Source organism: Oryctolagus cuniculus, chromosome 4 (genome assembly GCF_964237555.1).
Source record: "Oryctolagus cuniculus chromosome 4, mOryCun1.1, whole genome shotgun sequence".
Taxonomy (NCBI): domain Eukaryota; kingdom Metazoa; phylum Chordata; class Mammalia; order Lagomorpha; family Leporidae; genus Oryctolagus; species Oryctolagus cuniculus.
In genome coordinates this window covers 85,917,572-85,938,438 of record NC_091435.1, presented here as the reverse complement: position 1 = coordinate 85,938,438, position 20,867 = coordinate 85,917,572, and the positions used below count along the sequence as shown (strand labels likewise).

The 20,867-nt window shown below is 41.5% G+C and overlaps 1 protein-coding gene across 6 annotated transcripts in view; it reads right to left on the bottom strand.

The window, feature by feature from the left end:
• The window catches only part of ATP13A4 (ATPase 13A4), a 182,925-nt gene that overhangs the window by 69,492 nt on the left and 92,566 nt on the right, over window positions 1-20,867 (bottom strand). For all 6 annotated transcript variants that reach the window (XM_070072346.1, XM_070072347.1, XM_070072348.1 and 3 more), the window contains 6 exons: window positions 17,359-17,428; window positions 8,795-8,929; window positions 6,217-6,387; window positions 4,950-5,107; window positions 3,988-4,176; window positions 1,501-1,562 (listed from right to left, as the gene is read on the bottom strand). In XM_070072346.1, the coding sequence (XP_069928447.1) occupies window positions 1,501-1,562; window positions 3,988-4,176; window positions 4,950-5,107; window positions 6,217-6,387; window positions 8,795-8,929; window positions 17,359-17,428 (785 nt within the window). The remainder of the gene's footprint in view (window positions 1-1,500; window positions 1,563-3,987; window positions 4,177-4,949; window positions 5,108-6,216; window positions 6,388-8,794; window positions 8,930-17,358; window positions 17,429-20,867) is intronic.

Below are 20,867 nucleotides of genomic sequence, written 5' to 3'. Positions count from 1 at the left end.
GCCTGGAGAGGCTGTAACATTTTTGGAAGGACCTGGGACATTGGTCAGGCCATTCTGAGAAAGGTAAGAATGATCAGAGAAGAGCACATCTTAAATAAGAAGATGTTTAATGTCCAATAAGGCAGATACTGTCTTCTTACCTACAATTAAATCTATTTTCTCTCATTTTATTGATGAAATTGATCAATTCTTAGCCACTTGTATCAACTTTGACCTTTTTGAAGGAAGGAGGAATGGGAGGGGAAGAGGGAAGCAGAAAGGGAGGCAGACCTAATTGAACAATGTAACCCAAACAGCATATCAATTCTTTTTATAGAAATGTAACAGGCCATTCTTAGAAATAGAAAGTTTACAAAATTCAGTGGATGTTATGATGACAATTCCCTAAATAAAGCATTCAAAAGACAGGACATGTTCAGTTCATTTGGAATGAACAAACCTTGACCATTCACCTTTTATGTGTGCCTGGTACAGTGCTATGGCATTGAGGACACACAGGTAAACAAACCATTGTGCATAACAGTTTACACGAGGGGACTGGGTGCTTTCCAAATCCATGCTCTAGGAAAACCGAAAGGAACTTGGAAAGCATTGTTCCCATAAAAGCCTTCTTCTATAAACATCAAGATTATTTCTCAACCCAGGAAACTGACTTGTCTATCAATAGTATTTTAATATGACAATGTCTTAACCGTGTGTAATTTAAAAATATTTTGTGGACAAGTTTTATGTCACCTGTGTAATGCAAAAGAATGACAATGAACCTGTTCTGTATAAAATCCTCTGTGATTCAGGTTGTAAGGGTGAGAGGGAAATATTTTCATTTCCTAAGAAGCATAAATGCCAAAGGTATCACCTGTTGTATTCCTAGCATTCTGGAGGTGGCATGGGCGAGAAGGCAGGCAGAGCAGTAAACTCACACATGGCCACAAGGGGGCCGCAGAAGACAGGAGGGCAAACTTTTGCCTCCTTAAACTCAAACTGCCAAAACAGTCTTTTCTGGCTAGAAAAAAAGGGAGTTTCTGGCAGTGAAAAGTGGAGTTCCCAGAACCAGAATACCAAGGAAAAATGAGTACAGTAGCTCTGGCTCCACCGATGTTCCTTTTCCTGAAATTCAGGTTACAAAGTCACTGCATGGCTTCTGTTTGTGCAAGGTGCCAGCTCCCTGGAGGGCAGTGTGCTGGCACTGTCCTAGTTACTTAGACTGCGCCAACTTCAGGCCTCTGAAAAATAAGCTGAGAGCAAAGTACACTCCAGCGAGGATTTGCATGCTCTACCAAAACCTCCCCTTCATCCTCTGAGCTTGAGAGTGGCCTGGGACCGCAGACCTGTGGGAGGAAATGTGCATGTTTTAGTGAGAATTGGAAGAATCTAAGAGGAGAAATTAGATGAAGGTATTCTGGCAGTCATTGTTCAGCAGAGCTGAAGCCCAACTGCATCCATTAAGTGTTTTCAGCTGGAAAAAGAGAAACTATAAAGCATTTAGTCCAAGCTACTCACCCATTCCTATCACAGGGCACGACTCCCCAGAGATCCAAGCCATCCCTGGTTAAGGTGCCTGTCTGAACAGAAACAAACACTGGTTTGACTCTGAAGCTGCAGCTGCCCTACAGCGAAGGCCCCATCATGAAGACGAACAAGCTGGGCTGCATAGGAAGATGTACATCACAACACATCATCAAAATCAGCTCCTCAAGGAGGGGAATGGCAAAGTGGGGTCTAGAGTCTTGAGTGGAAGATTGAGGGATTCATCCATTGACTGGCAAGCTGGCCCTTAAGTTCTTTGAACTTGTCCTCCATGGTGAATAAAGAAAACACTAACTCCCTTAGACATTTCAAAGGATTGTGTTGAGGTTCCAATGGTAGACTGAATGGATGGGAAAGTCCCTGGTCAGCTTGTGACAGGTGTAAAGTGGGTGAGTCCCAGTTTCCATAGTTGAAGTTAAAAGTAGGTCATCATAACAGAGTAGAATTTTTTACCTAAATGGCAATGTGTGTGAAAAGACTCATAAGAAGCGGTTTGCTATTTAAAAAATGTATGTATTTGTTTATTTGAGAGAGAGAGAAAGAGAGAGAGAGAATTCACACTCACTAGTTCACTCCCCCAAATGCCTGCAACAGCTGTGAAGGAGCAGGACTGACGCCAGAAGGCAGATTTCAACCCAAGTCTCCCACTTACGTGGCAAGAACTCAGTTACCTGAGCCATTACCTCCTGTCTCCCAGGGTCTGTTCATAGTAGGCAGGTATCTCAGTGGCTGGGACAAACATCCACACCCTGGTTCACTATATGATACTTGTTTGGTTAAAGGTGTTTATTGGTATTTATCTCAGTGGAGTATAATGATTAAGAAAGAGTTCAGACTAGGTTCAAACACCAGATGCATGACACAGGGCAAATTACTTAATTCCACAGAACATCAGTACCCTGATCTGTAATGTGATCATAATCTCATAGAGTTGTTACGAAGATTAAATGAGATAATATAGATAACACAATTACTGTCTGACATACAGTAAAAGTTAGTAATAATGGCAACTCATAATTATTGGTCATTTTTAATTCAAATGCATGTCACAATTATCTCTCCCACCTGTCTCTTTTTCCAATTCCAAGGATATCATCATATAGATAGAATGTCTTTCCCTATGATCATAAAATATGGAATCAATGCCAAGAGCCGTGTTAACCTTCTATTCCTTGCAGACATTTTTAACTTTGTATTTTGGAATAGTTTTAAATTGAGAGGTGTTATTATATTCCTAGAATCATATCTATGAACTACATTGACTCTGTTCTATTTTCATTAACATCACATTAACGTGAGATTTGTGTTGTAGTAATTACCATGTATGTGTTGTGAGATACCCTGAGAATCCAATGTTTTAATAATTTCCTAGAGAATAAATTTTTTAAAATTTTTTAAAATAATAGTTTCAAATTTACAGAACAAAAATGGTGAAGTAGTACACTGGGTACTCCAAGGATTATAGAACTCCGACCCCATTGGTTCTCTGCTATCAAACCTTCAAGATGTTCTTTAGTTAGCACGGAATTTCAGTTTGGGAAAATGAAGGCATTTCCTCAAGATGGATGATGGTGATGACTGCAGAACAGTGATAATGTACTCAATGCCAATGGATTGGCCACTTGGAATGGTTAAGGTGGTAAATTTTATGTGTATTTACCACAATATAAAATAAAGGAAGAAGATGCCAACAATAGCCTTCAATGTCTCCCCACCGCTTGGAGTGTGTAGAAATTCATACACAGGGATCCAAGGTCCACAGACACTTTTTTCCATTGCTAATGCCCTTCTCCTGTCAAAACCACACTCTGTGCCTTTGCCTGTGGTCACCTGCCTGCAATACCTTCCACTTCCATTGCCCCTCCCCCGCCTTCATCCCAGCACCTACGTCTGCAGACTATAACAATACATTCAAGAGAGGTAGAATGAGGGGCCCACAATGACAAATAAGCAATGAACTACAGATGGGAAAATTGAGCAAGGGTTTCATATGGGCATTATTGTAATCAAATTTCATAGCAAGGCACAGTTTAACAAGTTCTCTCTTTTTACTCACTCATCAATTCAATAAATAATTATTGAGCACTATCTGTATGGCAATCACTATTTTTAGCATCAAGGATACAACAGTGGCCACCAGAGTTTGAACTTTGGTTTTTGTATGAGGGCTTTGACTGTGAAGCAACAGGTTGCTATTTTAATTAATCATCTTTCATATAATATCAAAACTTGGAAGTCCCTTAAAGAGTCACTTATTCCATACCTATTACCTCATCCCTAAACCACAGAATCTGAAAGCACAAGAGAATATCTATCCCAGATCACACACCAAGCAGAGATAAAACAAAGTCAGGTAAACCTGCCTTCTATATTTCCTGCCTCCCACGAGGATCAAAGCACCTATCCAGGCTGACAATGACAACAGAAGCAGCGATGGGCATGAAGATGAAACACACGTACCTTGTCAAAGCAGACAAGGTTCAATTGTCCACACACATTGATCCTCTGGGGGCTAATGCAGAAGATGCCTCTCTTCTTCAGCCTCCTCTGGGCATAGATGATGCCCGTGGTCAGAGCGGCAGGTAGAGCTGGTGGAACCGCGATGGTGATGACATCAAGGGCTTTCTTCACCACCTCTTCAGGAGGTTCCTGGAAGACAGTGGAAATCAACAGGCAGGCAAGCCAGCAACGAACAGCTTTGTGTGTATGACCTTTTTCCTTCTTTTCGTTTACTTCTTTAGGTTGAATTCTGAGAAATGGTATCAGCAAGTCAAAGAGTATGACCATGTTAATAGCTCTCAATATCTTTCTCCACAGTCCATGAAAAGGCTTGTGATGACCACACTACTGCTAGCAGAGGACAATGTACCTGCTTGCCACGACCTCACCAACACTGAGTATCTGATTTTATTTACAACTCTTCATTTAATAGCTACAAAATAATGCTTAATGGAAATATTTTCTCAGATTAAAAATATTAAAAAAAAATGGTGTTTCAAAAAAACAGAAGCTCTGTTTCTGATCCAGCTCCCTGCTAATGCACCTGGGAGAGCAGCAGAAGATGGTCCAAGTACACGAGCCCCTGCACTCATATGGGAGATTCAGATGGAGTTTGTGCCTGGCTTCCACCTGGCCTAGCCCCAGCTGTTGGAGACATTTGGGGAGTGAACCAGCAGATGAAAGATCTCTCCTCTCCTCTCCTCTCCTCTCCTCTCCTCTCCTCTCCTCTCCTCTCCTCTCCTCTCCTCTCCTCTCCTCTCCTCTCCTCTCCTCTCCCCTCCCCTCCCCTCCCCTCCCCTCCCCTCCCCTCCCCTCCCCTCCCCTCCTCTTTCTCTGTCTCTCTCTGTCTCTCCCTCTCCCACTGTGGCTCTAACTTCAAAAAAATAAATCTTTAAAACAAAAAGAGAGCAAAGGTAGCTTACCCCACTGAGCACATAGACACACAGAGTATAGATCATGCCAATGGTGGCCGTCCCTACAAGGCACAGGAGGAACCTGATGGCATCTCTGTAGAGCTTGAAGTTCATTGGCTTGGGATACAAAATCGATCTCACGAGGTCCCCCTTTGCAGTGTTGAATCCTGAAGAGCAAACACAGGCAACCCTCTCTCAGGATAACAAAGCCTACTGCTGGCTCTCTTTTAAACCTCAGCCCTGCCTTTGCTTTGCTCTCCAGGTGTTTAAGCAGTGTTTACACTCAAAGGCAATTGAAGGATAATTAGGAAAACCCATGGTTGCTAGAATGGAACTATCTTACCTCTCTCAGAGTTTACTAGTCTCCCTGGCCTTCCTGGCATCTACTTCCCATTTCAGTGCATTACAGAAACAGGGAAGCACCATACTGGTGACAGAGTGTACCTCTTCCAAATACAGTATTATCTTAAGGAACTGACTCCTGAGTGTGCACACACACCTCACTTCAATTAAAATTAAATGACCCTTGGGGCCAGCGCTGTGGCGTAGTGGGTTAACGCCCTGGCCTGAAGCACAGGCATCCCATATGGGCACCGGTTCTAGTCCCAACTGCTCCTCTTCTGATCCAGCTCTCTGCTGTGGCCTGGGAAAGCAGTTGAAGATGGCCCAAGTCCTTGGGTCGCTGCACCCACGTGGGCGGAAGAAGCTCCTGGCTCCTGGCTTCGGATCAGCGGATGGAAGACCTCTCTCTGTTTCTACCTCTCTCTCTAATTCTTTCAAATAAATAAAATAAATCTAAAAAAAAAAAAAAAAAACAAATGACCCAGTGAATACTGATGCCTTTTCTTCTCTAACCCTCTTCTGTGTTCTCAGTTTCTGATTATTCTTACATAGAAAGAACTTGGGATTTGGGATTAGAAGACCTGAGTTCCAGTTCAGCTATGTCCCTGGCTGTGCCATTTTTTTAAGAGTTCACTTGAAATTCATGGCCTTTGATGTGCAAGGCAAAGAGAGAAGGTATATTTGCTCTGCCAGTTTGCTGTGTGGAAATCAATGATAAATGGGCAAAGCACACAAATAGTCATTCTTGTCCTCGGTATTATCATTTTTACTCAACAGCATATGCCATAGCTCATATGCCAGTTAAAAGACATTCATTTACATATATTTGGGTTGTTATCTAAAGACTGCTCCTTGCCTAATAAATTTAAGGCACTAGCCAAATTTGCCACAATTATGTAAAGAACTCTAACAACAGCCAGGAGGAGGCACTAACCAGTTTGCAGCACTACGGCTCTCACGGTCCCGGAGCAAGTGGCCTTGGCCTGGATGACCTCTGTCCCACAGAAGAGGACATGCCGCTTGTAGTCTGCGTCACTCTGTGTTTTCCAGGGTGCAGCGCTATCCATCTTGGGTAACGGAGTTTTAGTGACTGGAATACTTTCTCCTATGGAAAATGAGAATCTCATTTCCGGAGGTCAGGCACCTCACTCATTTAAATCCAGCCTGCACTTACTCACCATACAACTGACGTTTGGCACAAGCTTGCCAGGTGGCAGAGACGACCCTGGGTAGTGGAGATACCAGGACAAGCAGAGCTCGTGTTTCTAAGAGGCCCGTAGTTTCAAGTGGGAGACAGAAGTGTGATCTGTATTGTCAGGGCTGAGGGTTGTGTACCAAAAGGGCTAATTTGCTAAAAATAAGCTGCAAATGACCACATAGAGAATAAGAAGCTGTGCAATCTCAGGCGTGGGGTGTGTGCAATCAGAGGTCCCGGGAGCTCCACTGGAGAGCCCTAGGAGTACCAATCAGAAGTGTTTCAACATTTTCCAGCAGGCCCTGGTGCTGACGGGAAAGGGGGCATTGTTCACTGCTTTGCTCCCGAGAGAAATAGCCTGTGTATGTAGAAGAGACTCACTCTGAGCACAGCGCACATGCAGATGAGCTGTGGTCACAAGAGTCCCATTGGAGGGCCTAATGTCTGAACCGTGGCAGCCAGCAGTGGGCACACATGGGATACACTGGGGTCATCAAACAAGGAAATAAGAAGCCACAAAATCCAAGGGTATTTTTATATTGACAGATCACACGGACAGAGGAATTTAAAAGGGTTTCCTTGTTCTTGACTTAAGAGGTGGAGCAGAGGGTGGCATTATTATTCGTCAACAGAGGGATTACAGGAGAGGAGGAAGAACCTGCCTTTGGCTACTGTGACTTGGAGCTGACTTGGAGAATGATGACACTGAAGTGCCCTGTAGGCAGTGATGTACTTACTTGGGCCTGGAGCTCAGGTGAAGGACTTGACTGGAGAGACTTACTCAGAGCTCATTGACTTATAAATGATTGTTAAAGCCACAGAGACAGATGACTTAGAGGACCGGCGTAGGGTGAGAAGAGGAAAGGACGAGCACACAGCCCTGAGCAGTACAGCAACTAAGGAGGTGGAGAAAGACCAACTGCAGAAGAAACTGAACTTGGAGAGTTTTGTCTTAGAAAGTCAGCAGAAGAGAATTTTCAGAAGGCATAGTCAGAATAGTCCAATGCGGCAGAAAGGTCAATAAGAGGAGAAATGTAAGGAATCCTTTGGATTTGGCGGTAGGTACCTGACAATTTTTGCTGTGGGTTGAAGGGTGAACACAAGTAAGTGATGAAATAGTGAAAGAGACTATGGCCTGTTCTGAGGATCACACATGGAAAGCCTTCTGCTGGTTTGCAGAGTGGAGCAGGAAAAAGTCAGTTCTATTCCAGGATCTCAGGGCTACTTCCATCAGGAAAGTGGTAACTGAAGTGCTAACGTCCCAGCATTCAGGAATGTGTATGAGCCTATGGATTCTTGAGAGGAAGGGCCCTGATCTACCACGAGCTGAGAGGCATTTTTTCATATGCTCACATAGGTTGGAGATGTATGTTCTTGTCTCCATCTCATGCCTTCCTGGTCTGCCTAGCAGACATGGATTTGTTTGGATTTTGATAGGAACTACAGTACGACCCTGTGCATTTAGGACTGATCACGTCGTCTTCATTTGACAGAAATGCTGACACATCACCTGCCCAACGTGCTATATACATGCAAAATCAATGCAGCGCGAGCTCTAGCAATCATTCCTCTCTGGGCCACACCTGTGAAGTGAGGTGGCCTCTCAGGACCCTCCCAGCTGCAGCATACCACTTAATACTTGTTGTTTATTTGTTTATATTTTGCATTTAACTGACACACAAAAATTGTGCATTTCTGGGGTACCATGTGATGGTTCTCTACATGTACACACTGTATAATTTCCAGTCAGGGAAAAGATTTTGGAATGTTTACCTCAGACAGACAAGTTGAATGTTTGAGGAGAAAGACATGTTTAGCGAGCACCCTCTTAAAATGCATTATTCCAAAATACCCAGATCTACCAGCGGCATCACCAGGATCTTTTAACATTTTTAAGCTCAGCTAGAAAGAGCTGGGACTTGATCCAGTAGATTTCAGGATGTCATCGATGGTTTTCAAACCCTCCGAATTCATCCAAAGACTTATTTTACATTAAAAAAAATTAAGCACAAAAGTGACAGACCATTCTGAAAGACCTCATCACCTCTAACGTCTTTTCAGATATAATGAGAGGGTTGTAATCATTCATTCAAGCAGGGAATGCAAACTACCCAAAAAGTTAGGATTGCATGATACTGAACACATAGCAGCTTTTGCTTGGATTCTCACATCCATCCACAGTAAGACTAAGATTGGAAATAGGAGGGTCCCACAGCAGCCCCCACGTTGTCATTCAGGGGCCAGAGGAGCTGGGGCCACAGCAGTGCAGTGTGAGAGACAGCCCTGGTGGCCCTAGACTGTGCAGATGGAAACGCACCTGTCAGCATGCCTTCATCTACCACACAACTGCCATCAATCAGAAGGGCATCACATGGCATTTGTACTTTGTTCCCTGTCAAAATTAATAAATCTCCAGGCACCAGGAAGCGGGATTCCAACTCTTGGACTCCATCTGAAAATACAAGGAAACAGAGTTGAGTGAGGTTATTTTCCCACAGAGACATCGTTCATCATTTATCTGAGTTGGAAATCAACGAAAAAGTAACCAAGACACTTCAAAAATTTTTTTAAAAGAAAGATAGTTCTCGGGCTTGGAGCCGTGACACAGCAGGTTAAAAGCATAGCCTGCAGCACCAGCATCCCATCTAGGCTCTAATTTGAGTCCCAACTGTTCCACTTCTAATCTTGCTCCCTGCTAATGCACCTAGGAAAGCAGTGGAAGATGGCCCATGTCCCCGGGTCCCAGCACCCATGTGGAAGACCTGGAAGAGCAATTATATAGATGTAATTGTAGGGGCTGGCACTGTGGCACAGCGGGTTAACACCCTGACCTGAAGCACCAGCATCCCATTTGAGCACCAGTTCTAGTCCCGGCTGCTCCTCTTCCAATCCAGCTCTCTGCTATGGCCTGGGAAAAGCAGTAGAAGATGGCAGAAGTCCTTGGGCCCCTGTACCCATGTGGGAGATCCGGAAGAAGCTCCTGGCTCCTGGCTTTGGATCGGCACAGCTCTGGCTGTTGGGGGCAACTGGGGAGTGAACCATCGAGCAGAAGACCTCTCTCCTCTCTCTCTCTCTCTGCCTCTCCTCTCTCTGTATAACTCTGACTTTCAAATAAATAAATAAATCTTAAAAAAATAAAAAATAAATGTAATTGTATATAAGACTATATGTGAGTATATATACATACATACACACACATATGTATATATTTGCTAGTCTACTTGCTTGTACATATAGTCTTTAATTCTGTCATCTGAAAGATCCTAAAATCAAACCCTAATAATAATAAGTATATCCATTGTCCAAATTTTGGTTTCTAAATTCCATCACCCCCAAAGAGAACCAAATTTCCTTGAAGAAATGTCCTATTATAAGGCTGGGCCCAGAAAAGTGTAACATAAGCAGAGCAGCTTGTTGTGTCAACAAGTTGGGAAATGTGGGGGACATGGCAAAAATATATCAAAAGCAACTTAAAGGCCTCTGAGCCTGAGTCTGTAGCAGGTAAATAATGCTCATAAAGAGCTATAGCCATTGAGTAAAATACAGAATTCATGAATACATAGCGCCATAAGTAAATGGGGAGAAAATGTAGCTTTCCCTTCAGCAAAATGGCAATTAATTAATGTAGAAAGATAAAATTAGAAGATTATTATTTGGCAAGTATCAAAGTAATAATTTAACCAGGAAACATCAGTGAGTATAAAAATAGTGAGTGCAAATTTCAGGGTCTATTTATATAGTCTCAACATATCTCTCATCAAAATAACTGTTTATTACAAAGAGGAAGAGAGTAAATTTACAATGGCAGACATTATTTAATTAAATAATACAAGTTATCATCAACACTAATAAGATAAATTTAAAGTATGTACCACCTGAGAGGAAGTACAGAGACCACAATATTACACCTGTGATATGACAGGCAGCAATGTATATTGAATTTAACCGAGAAAATATCAGATAAAATCAAAGTAAGGGACATTTAGAAAGCATCAGACAAATCAAATTTGGGCAACAGTCTACAAAATAATGAGAGTCGAAAGAGTCAATGGCATGGAAGTCAAAACTGAAACGGATTGAAGAGATATGCAGACAAAGTATGTGATGTTGGATCCCCATCCAAAAAGAATGTTATTGAGAAATTAGCAAAGCATGAATAAGGTCTAGCCATTATTTCCTAATAATTTGTCAATATTAACTTCTTGAATGCACTGTTGTTTTGGAGATTGTCTGTCTTTAATAAATGCACACTTGGAGCAAGTGTTTTGCACAGCAATTAAGTCACCACTTGGGACACTTGCTTCCCATATTGGAGCCCCTGGATTCATATTGGAACCCCAGCTCCACTTCTGATCCAGCTTCCTACCAATGCACATCCAGGGAGTCTTCAAAGATAGGATAATTTCAGCAAAAACAGAAATAAAATATCCAATGGATGGAAATAAACCACCATGTCTGACATTATAACCACTGCCCCAATCATTTCCTAGAGAAAGTAGCCTGATCTAAACCTGTTGAAAACAATTCAAATGCCACATGGTGCAGCAGCTAAGACACTGGTTGGGTCTCTCACATCCTGTATCAGCGTGCCTGAGTTCAAAACCCAACTTCACCACCAATTCCAAATTCTTGCCAATGTGCACCCTGGGAGGCAGCAAGCCATGTCCCAACTACTTGGGTCCCTATTACTCATGTGGAAGACCTGCAATGAGTTCAAGACTTCTGACTTCAGCCTGACTCAGCCCCAGCTGTTGAAGTTTTTTGGGGGAGTCAACCAGTGAATGGAAGATCCTCTCTCTCTCTCTCTCTCTCTCTCTCTTTCAAATAAATAATTTTTTTTGACAGGCAGAGTGGACAGTGAGAGAGAGAGAGAGAGAGAGAGAGAGAGAGAAAGGTCTTCCTTTACCGTTGGTTCACCCTCCAATGGCCGCTGTGGCTGGTGCGCTGCGGCTGGCGCACCGCGCTGATCCGAAGCCAGGAGCCAGGTGCTTCTCCTAGTCTCTCATGCGGGTGCAGGACCCAACCACTTGGGCCATCCTCCATTGCACTCCCAGGCCACAGCAGAGAGCTGGACTGGAAGAGGGGCAACCGGGACAGAATCCGGAGCCCCGACCAGGACTAGAACCCAGTGTGCTGGCGCCGCAGGTGGAGAATTAGCCTATTGAGCCATGGCGCCAGCCTCAAATAAATAATTTTATAAAAAGAAATACACACTAGACTGTGTGGAGATCATGAAGTCACACATTGGCAGTTTTTTGAAGTCACACATTGGCAGTTTTTTTTTTTTCAAATAGTTATGGGAAAAACTATTCTTGTAACTATATTCTTTAAATTATTTTTTGGGAAAAAAAGAGATATGTAAGATAACATCGCTCACCTATCTGATTAGATAAATCTAAAAAGTTTGCCAGCACATTCTGGTAGCAAGGCTGTGAGAAAAGAGGCACTCACACATTGCTAGTGCAAATGCAAATTAACACCATATCTATGGAAAGAAATTTGGCAATATTTATCTAGCAAAATTACATATGCATTTATTCTTTAACCTAGCAAATTTACTTCTCAAAATCTCTACCAAAGATGTCTTGGCAAAAATGTGAAAAGACATGCAGAAGGCTTTCTATTACAAGCACTATGTTTAATAGTGAAAGACTGAGGGGGAAAAAGTCTTCAAAAAAGAGCTGATTGAATAAACAATGGTTCCTCTACACCAGAGAGTACTGTGCAGCCTAGATAATGAGTGAAGGAATCTAGACACACTACTCTTAAAGTATCCTTGGCAGACATCACTAAGTATGTAAAGTGTACATAATAGGAAATATTTTTTAAAAATGTGGTATACTCTTATTTATTTCAATAAACAGAAGCAAAAATACAAGAGGACTTCAACATTTCATGGAAAACAAAATTAAAAATAAATTTATTTTGATGTGAAAATTATGGAAATCCATGCATAGTTTTTTCGTAATATGCATTTCCAAAAACATTTTGAAGATCCCTCATATATGTACATATATATATATATATATCCTATGCTGTATATGTAAAATATGGCTATGAAGTTATATATAATTCTTTATATTTTTCATGTAAGAATAAATCACATGAACAAAAATGACTAGTATGAGGAGAATGAGGACACCAAGAAGAGGAAAGAGGGAAAGCACTAGATGCGTCAAACATCTTCTGTTTTATTGATTTCAAGCCATGTAGTTCTTTTTTCTAATATCTAAATAAAATTATACAAAAATAAAGTTTAGAGCAAAATGAGGGAAATGAACCTATCAAGTTTTTAATAGAACCATGTAGACAACTATTTTGAGGGACTTTAGGGCATAATAGTTTAAAATTTACTGTATCTGAGTGAAATTGTCATTTTTCATTTGATTATTATTTATAAGCCTTGTCTAGATTCCTGCTGAAATAGGGTGTTTTTAATTTCTGCTTGTTGAACTCTTTATTTAGTGGAGCTTCAAGCATTTGAGTATAATGTATATTGAAAATATTTTAGCTCAAAAATTAAAAAAGAAAGTCAGGGAAATAGAGAGCACGGGAGGAAGGAAGGAAGGGAGGATGGGAAATATTATTACACTCAGAATTGTATCTATGAACTACATTGAATCTGTTCTCTTTGTATTAATAAAACATTAACATGAGAATTGAAAAATGTAAGTGTAATAAATTTACAGATAACAATATTTAAAAATTGACTGCACATTTCTATTGGGATATCACAAAAGAGAACAAGCAAGACCTCTGAAACATAATGATGCTCACTCACTATCCTGAGGTTATTGTGCCTAATCAGGAAAAGCAAGGATAATTTTTTCATGTCTGTGAATCACAACTTTTGGGATTGATAAAGGAGAGATACAAGTATAAGCAACAAAGTCAGGTAAAATCTCCAAAGTTCTAAACTTGAACTGGCAATATCAGTATGAACATAATTTATTTTATCCTTAAAAATTACATCTGAAGTATGTCATTTGATGAGGCCTAGGAACTGTGACTAACACCGTTGCAAGGAGCATTCCTAACACTCTGAAGTCTGTAGTACCCTAACCAAGGACTCTTTAGAAATGGATGTATCCAGGTGTGGGGCAAAAGTTTTCCAAATAAGTTTATGGGCTCATGTTAAACTCAGGGCCCTATCTTAAAGCGGCTCTTCATGGTCAAAGATGGGATAATTTGAGTAAAATCAGGAATAAAAATGTAAATGGATGGAAAAACATTAACCATATCTAACATTGCAACACTTTTAAAAAGTTGCTATGTTACATGATCCACCAATTATTTTGAAAGCTGTTAAATAAAGAGAAATATTCAAATATTTGTTCTATTGCTTGAACTGAATCTCAGAGTAATGCAATAATTGAAGAAGGGTGTTTCTCTTTATAGAAATACTCCATCTAGTATATGAAAATGGTGTGAGAGAAGTAAAAGTGTGCAGCTGCTAGTCAAGTAATAGATACAAATCATGAGCATGTATTTCTGTCAATGTCACAAAAAGACAATCAGATATGATGTGCCTCCAGTGTACAATGTCCACCTTGAAGTATTCTCATTTTTTAAAAGATTTATTTATTTATTTGAAAGTCAGAGTTACACAGAGAGAGGAGAGGCAGAGAGAGAGAGAGAGAGAGAAGAGAGAGAGAGGTCTTCCATCCGCTGGTTCACTCCCCAATTGGTGACAATGACTGGAGCTGTGCCGATCCAAAGCCAGGAGCCAGGAGCTTCTTCTCGGTCTCCCACACAGGTGCAGGGGCCCAAGGACTTGGGTCATCTTATACAGCTTTCCCAGGTTATAGCAGAGAAGAGGAGCAGCCAGGACTTGAACAGGTACCTATACGGGATACTGGCGCTTCAGGCCAGGGCGTTAACCCATTGTGCCACAGCGCTGGCCCCCTTCTTGAAGTATTCTTACCAACACCTCAAGCCTCCAGAGCTAGTTACCAACATTAAAAAAAATTCATTTAAACTATGTAAATCCCAAGACAAACAACTTATTTTCTTTAACAAAAAACTTGCAAGGAAAAGAAATGGAGGAGTGAACCTATAGATGGAAATAAATCAACTATAAGTTATGAACTTCATTTGGATCCTAAACTATATATAATGTATTTTATATAATAATGCATAAAATGTTAACATTTTTCAAAATATCTTTATACAGAATATATAATAACTACATATAATAAATTATGATTCATAAGTATATACACATGCACACACTTATAATAAAATTTAGGAAATTTGAGCACTGCCTATGTGATTGGTATATTTTAAAGTTATGGAGTTTTTTCAAATGTGATAAAGGAATTAAAATAAGTCCTTATATTTTGAAATGCTTTCAAATGAAATGATATGATATTTGAGATGGTTCCAAAATAATCCAAGATAAGAGAGCTTGTGGAACAGATGAAAAAAATCAATGACTTGATAATTATTAAATCTAGGTAATAGATACAGGGTTGCATTATAGTATTCTCTCTACTGTTACATATGCTCAAAGTTTTTCATCATTAAAGGTGAGAACAAGCAAATGACCAGGATATTTTTGAAAGATGGAAATTCACTTCCAACCAAGGTAGAATAAAAAGAACCACACTTATCTTTCATCTGAAACAATTAGAAACCACACATATTATACGTGGCATTGGTTTTTAGACACTGAACGTCAAGCAATGAAAGAGATGGGAAATGAATGCAGGCACTGGACATTTGCCCAGATGATTGTCTTTAAAGAGTTATCAAACCACCACGTAGGGAGAGGGAATACAGACAAAGTCCTGACGAGTCCCTGAATTCACAGCAGGGTTGAAGGTCTATGGGGTCCACAGTGGCATGAGCTCACAGGAGCACAGCATTGTGGTGTTAACTGTCCAGGAAAGCTGCAAAGCCCTGCAGAGGCTCCGCCCCCAATGCAGCCATCCAGAGATCTGCACAACTGTGAGAAAACTACGAGCAAATGAATGATGAACGTCTATGTCTTTTTTTTTTTTTTTTGACAAGCAGAGTTAGACAGTGAGAGAAGAGATAGAGAGAAAGGTCTTCCTTCTGTGGGTTCACCCCCCCCAAATAGCCGCTATGGCCAGCACTGTGCTGATCTGAAGCCAGGAAGGAGCCAGGAGCTTCCTTCAGGTCTCCCATGTGGGTTCAGGGACCCAAGCACCTGGGCCATCCTCCACTGCCTTCCTGGGCCACAGCAGAGAGCTGGACTGGAAGAGGAGCAACCGGGACAGAACCAGGGCCCCAACTGGGACTAGAACCTGGAGTACTGGTGCTGCAGCTGAAGGATTAGCTTAGTGAGCCGCGGTGCCAGCTACTGCGTGGGAGACCTGGAAGAAGCTCCTGGCTCCTGGCTTCAGATTGGTGCAGCTTTAGCCATTGCGGCCAATTGAGGAATGAACCAGCGGATGGAAGACCTCTCTCTCTCACTCTCTCTCTCTCTCTCTTTTTCTCTCTCTCTCTCTGCCTCCTCCTTCTCTCTCTGTATAACTTTGACTTTCAAAAAATAAATAAATAAATCTTTAAATAAATAAATAAAATAGAGACATGGCAGGATGCACACTCAGAATTCAAATTCAGCCTTAACCACTGAGTTGACAGCCTCTCATAATAAAGAGAGAGAGAGAGATGTTCAAGGCCATCAGTCCCTAGGGAAATGAAAATTAAAATGACAGCAAGATACTACCATATATGAAGATGGCTAAAATTAAAAAGACCAATCATATCAAGTGTTGAGAATGTGGAGCAACTAGAGCTCTCATACACTGTTGGTAGGAACATAAAATGGTACAACCGCTTTGAAAAAAGTCTGGCCATCTACCACATGACCCAACCATCCTACAGCTAGGCATTTTCCTGTAGGAAATAAAATTAGTTATCCATACAAAGATCTGTATCCACGTGTGCATAGAAGCTTTATTTACAACAGCCCAACACTGGAAAGAATCCAAATATTCATCAATAGGTAAGTGGATGAATTAACTAGTGTATCCGGGCAACTCGATAGTCTCAGGCATTAAAAGGAACGAACTATCAACACTAAACAAAATGGATGACGCACAAGATAATTATGAACTTTGACCCTCAAAACTGAAACCAAAATATATAATGAAAGACAAAATATGTGTACTGAACAATACCATTCACACAAAATTCCAAACATGGAAGCCAATCTAAAGTGACAGGAAGAAAATAAATGATAACCTGACTATGGTAGAGGAGGGAGAGGGGAAGGGAAGCACTACAAACAGGCACAAGCCAACCCTGGTGTGACCCACGGCATTCTCTAGAATGTGGGAGTGCTTTCCTGGGTACTGACCTAGTCAGAACTTAGCAAATTGCACACTGTAAGTGCAATCACTCTATCCTATGTTCATTCTACTTCAATAAAGTAGCTTATTAAAGGTGGAAAGATCTCAAGTTCCTCGCTCCCATAAGCAAATGCACAAAAAATATATACATGTAAAGAGGAGGGTAGGAACAACAATCAAAAATTGAAATTCAAGGGGCTGGCATTGTGGAGTAATGGGTTAAGCTGCCACCTGTGACACCAACATCCTTATGAGCACCAGTTCTAGTCCCAGCTTCTCCACTTCCAATCCAGCTCCCTGCTAATGTGCCCGAGAAAGCAGTAGAAGATGGCCCTAGTGCTTGGGCCCTTGCACCCACATGGGAGACCCAGAAGAAGCTCCTAGCTCCTGGCTTTGGCCTAACCCATTCCTGGCTGTTGCAACCATTTGGGGAGTGAAACAGGAGATGGAAGATCTCTGTAAATCTTCCTTTCAAATAAATAAGTAAATCTTAAAAAAAATGGAAATTCAAGTCCTTTTCTCATTTCACATGGAAAACATAAATCTGAAAGAAGGAACTTACCTTTTCTCCCACAAACAGAGACTGTAATGCTATTGTGTGACTCAACTAGACGGTGGAGTTTTACAGATTGCTGAAAAAGAAGGAAAAAGAGAAAGCCTTATCTGTTTGAGTAGAGGTCCCAGATATTTTACTCAGTAAGGTGCTAGCTTTGTTTAAATATAAATCGGTTTCCGGCTGAACACACTGGCTGGAGACAAATGACAGAGCAGCCTCCTCCTCCACAGAGAAGGCACCCAATTCCTCGTGCTCCTTGCCTGGCAAGAAGTCTGTGCTCTTCTGCAGAGAGGCATTTCCCAGCATGCTCTTGGACTCAAAAGAGTTTTTGAAAACTACAAATTCGTGTTTAGTTCTTTAAATAGGTAGATTGCATCAAGAACACATAACTCAAGATATGCGTTTATGCCAAAATAGTTTAAAGAACGAAGCATTGTTTCAGCTTTGAGTTGTCCCATATTAGAGCTCCTAATCAGCTTGCTGTTTGAGGAGCTTGGTGATTCCTGTTACTTCTTTGTGGTTCAGTGTTCTAATGTAAGAAATATATTGAAGATTGAGAATGAATCCATAACAGGGACAACAGAAGAATAAACTACAATTAGATCTGCTTCCCCATGTGTTGAGAAGGTGTTGTGTGGAAGACCTTCTAATTGATTTCAGGGGTGAAAAGTCCTAGCCCTCCACTGTGTGCACTTTGCTATCCTGATTTTGTAAAGTAAGACACTCTCTAAATTTCCCGACTTCAGATCACTTACAACTAACTGGGTTCTAAAAATGAGGAACAGAATAGGATGAAATGAAAACCAGAGTGTTCTGCTGTCGACTCATTCTTTTATTCACCGTGCATTCACTCAACAAACATTTACTGAGCAACCTTTGAGTATGCCAGGAACTATGCTAAGAGATGCAGTAGAAAAGTGAACAGAGACACAGCTTTTAACCATCAAGGAACTTACAATGTACTGAGCAAAATGCATTTCAATCAAACAATCTCCTCCATAAATGCATAATTACAATCAGCGTTAAGAAGAGGGAGAAAGTTCTTGGAGCATGTAAAACAAAGAAAACAAAGGAAAGCTTCCCTGAAGAAGCAACATTGAACCTAAGACCTGAGTAGGAGTGCTTTAATCAAAGGGGTGAGGGCAGTTCCAGGTGGCACGTCCAAACATTCTGTGGCTACAGAAAGGACTGTGTTTCAGAAAACAGACTGGTGTGGTGAGAGAGCAAGATGCAAGGAGGCTGGGTGAATTGAAGGAGGAGAGCTAAGTGAGAGCAAGTGAAAGTTACAAGTGCAGGCAGAGCAGTTCAAGTTACAGGCACCATAATGAAGAGACGCAGTTACAGCTTCAGGAGTTCAGTGTTCCTCAGAGAGCAGTCTGTGGATGCCTCAGGGCTTTCAGGAATTTTCTCATAGGGGCTGAGAAGTGAAAACTCTTTTCATAACACTACTAAGACATTAATCCACTTTTTAAATCCCATTCTCCCACAGAGGTACAGTGGGGTTTTCCAGACAGCGAATGAGTGTAATATCACAATAGACTGAACACAGAAACACTCCTGAGAATCTGTTTGTTTTCTACCAAGCCAAACATGAAAGACATTTGCAAAAATGTAAAACAATACCATTATTCTCACTAAATTATTTCCATTTCAGAAAACAGTTATTGCCTTTTAAAATATGTTTTATGTTTTAGCATGTAATGTGGTTAACACTGTTATTTTAAGGAATTAAGAAGTGAATATTTTATGATTTGAAATATCAAGACATAACCCATAAAAAATTAAAAATCCTTGAGGTCTTCAAAGAAAGTTAAGATTACTAAGATGCTAGAAAGTCAGAGAACCTCTGATTTAGAGTCTTAAAAGTCATGATGAGCTTTAGAAGTTTACTGTAAGAGCAGCAATAGAAATACTTTATAGCATCTAGGTAGTAACAGTATGGAAATAATCATGTTGGGTTTACATTTCAAAATTGTGGTGCTGGTATTGAGGCTCAGTGGGTTAAGCCACCACTTGTGATGCCAGAGTCCCATGTCAGAGTGCTAGTTCAAGCCAAGCTACTAAGCTTCCAATTGAGCACTCCTACTAATGCACATGGCTGGGGGTGGGGGTGGGCAGCAGAGGATGGTCTGAGTGCTTGGACCCCTGGCACCCATGTGGGAGACCAAGATGGAGTTCCTAGTTCTTTTTTTTTTTTAAGATTTTATTTATTTATTTGAGAGGCAGAGTTACAGAGAGGGAGAGAGAGAGAGAGAGAGAGAGAGAGAGAGAGAGAGAGAAAGGTCTTCCATCTGCTGGTTCACTCCCCAAATATCCACAGCAGCCAGAGCTGGGCCAATCCAAAGCCAGGAGCCAGGATGTTCTTTTGGGTTTCCCATGTGGGTGCAGGGGCCCAAGCACTTGAGCCATCTTCCACTGTTTTCCCAGGCCATAGACAGAGAGCTGGATCAGAAGAGAAGCAGCCAGGTCCACCCATACAGGATGCCAGTACTGCAGGTAGAGGCTTAATCCACTATGCCACAGCGCCGGCCCAGAGTTCCTGGTTCTTGGCTTCAGCCTGGTCCATCCCTGTCTGTCTCAGCCATTTAGGGAGTAAACCAGCAGATGGAAACTTGCACTCTGTCTCTCTCTCTCTTTTTCTGACACTCTACCATTCAAATAAATAAATACTTCTTTTAAATGTGGTTCAACCTGCTATGTGGAATAGAGTTGGAGGCAGGCAAGAGCAAATGTAGGGAGACAAACTGTGAGACAATTGCCAGGCAGAGGATGAGGGCAACTTGGACCAACATTGTTGAGGGGGAAAGTGAATAAGACCTGAAAAATCAACAGAAGTTGCTGTGTGATTGGGAGGGAGGAAAAAAGAGACAGTTGTAAGGATGGCAGCCAGGTCTCAGGGTTATCCAAACGAATGCTCAGTGGTGTCACCACGTGAGGTAAGCCTTAAGAGCTGATTTGGGGAGGAATTCTTGAGTTTGATGTTTCATGTCTTGAATTTAAGGTGATTTTTGGATATGAAGGTAGAGATATCAAACAGGCTGTTTGAGCTTTGTTTTTAAGGTGGAAGGGTTTTTGGAATGTCCCATGCTGATGAGAGGACTCGTCGGGAGAGGGAGAGAGAAGGACACACTCACAGACTGCATGGGCTCCCCAGTAGATGAGAGAAGTTGGCATCTCAAGCGAGTAAAGGGTGCTTTCTCCACTGCAGTGAGAAGTGTGTGCAGGCAGGGGCTGTGGAGATGTGTAGCTGGCAGTGGGAGAGTGGGGAGTTGAGCGAATTGTCAGATGACTTCTCTCTTCTCTGTGAAGTGAGTGGAGGGAGGAGCAATTGAACTCGAGGGAAAGTGGAGTACAGGAAAACAGGCATCTCAGAACCCTGAAGAGAGAGGTGACTTGGAAACTTAATTTCAGAGAATAGGAAAGCACCTGATCACAGGCATAGACAGCTTGCCCAGACGAGAGTGGCGTTCATGGATTCACAGTGCAACCAAGAAATCTGTTCTATGCAATTATTT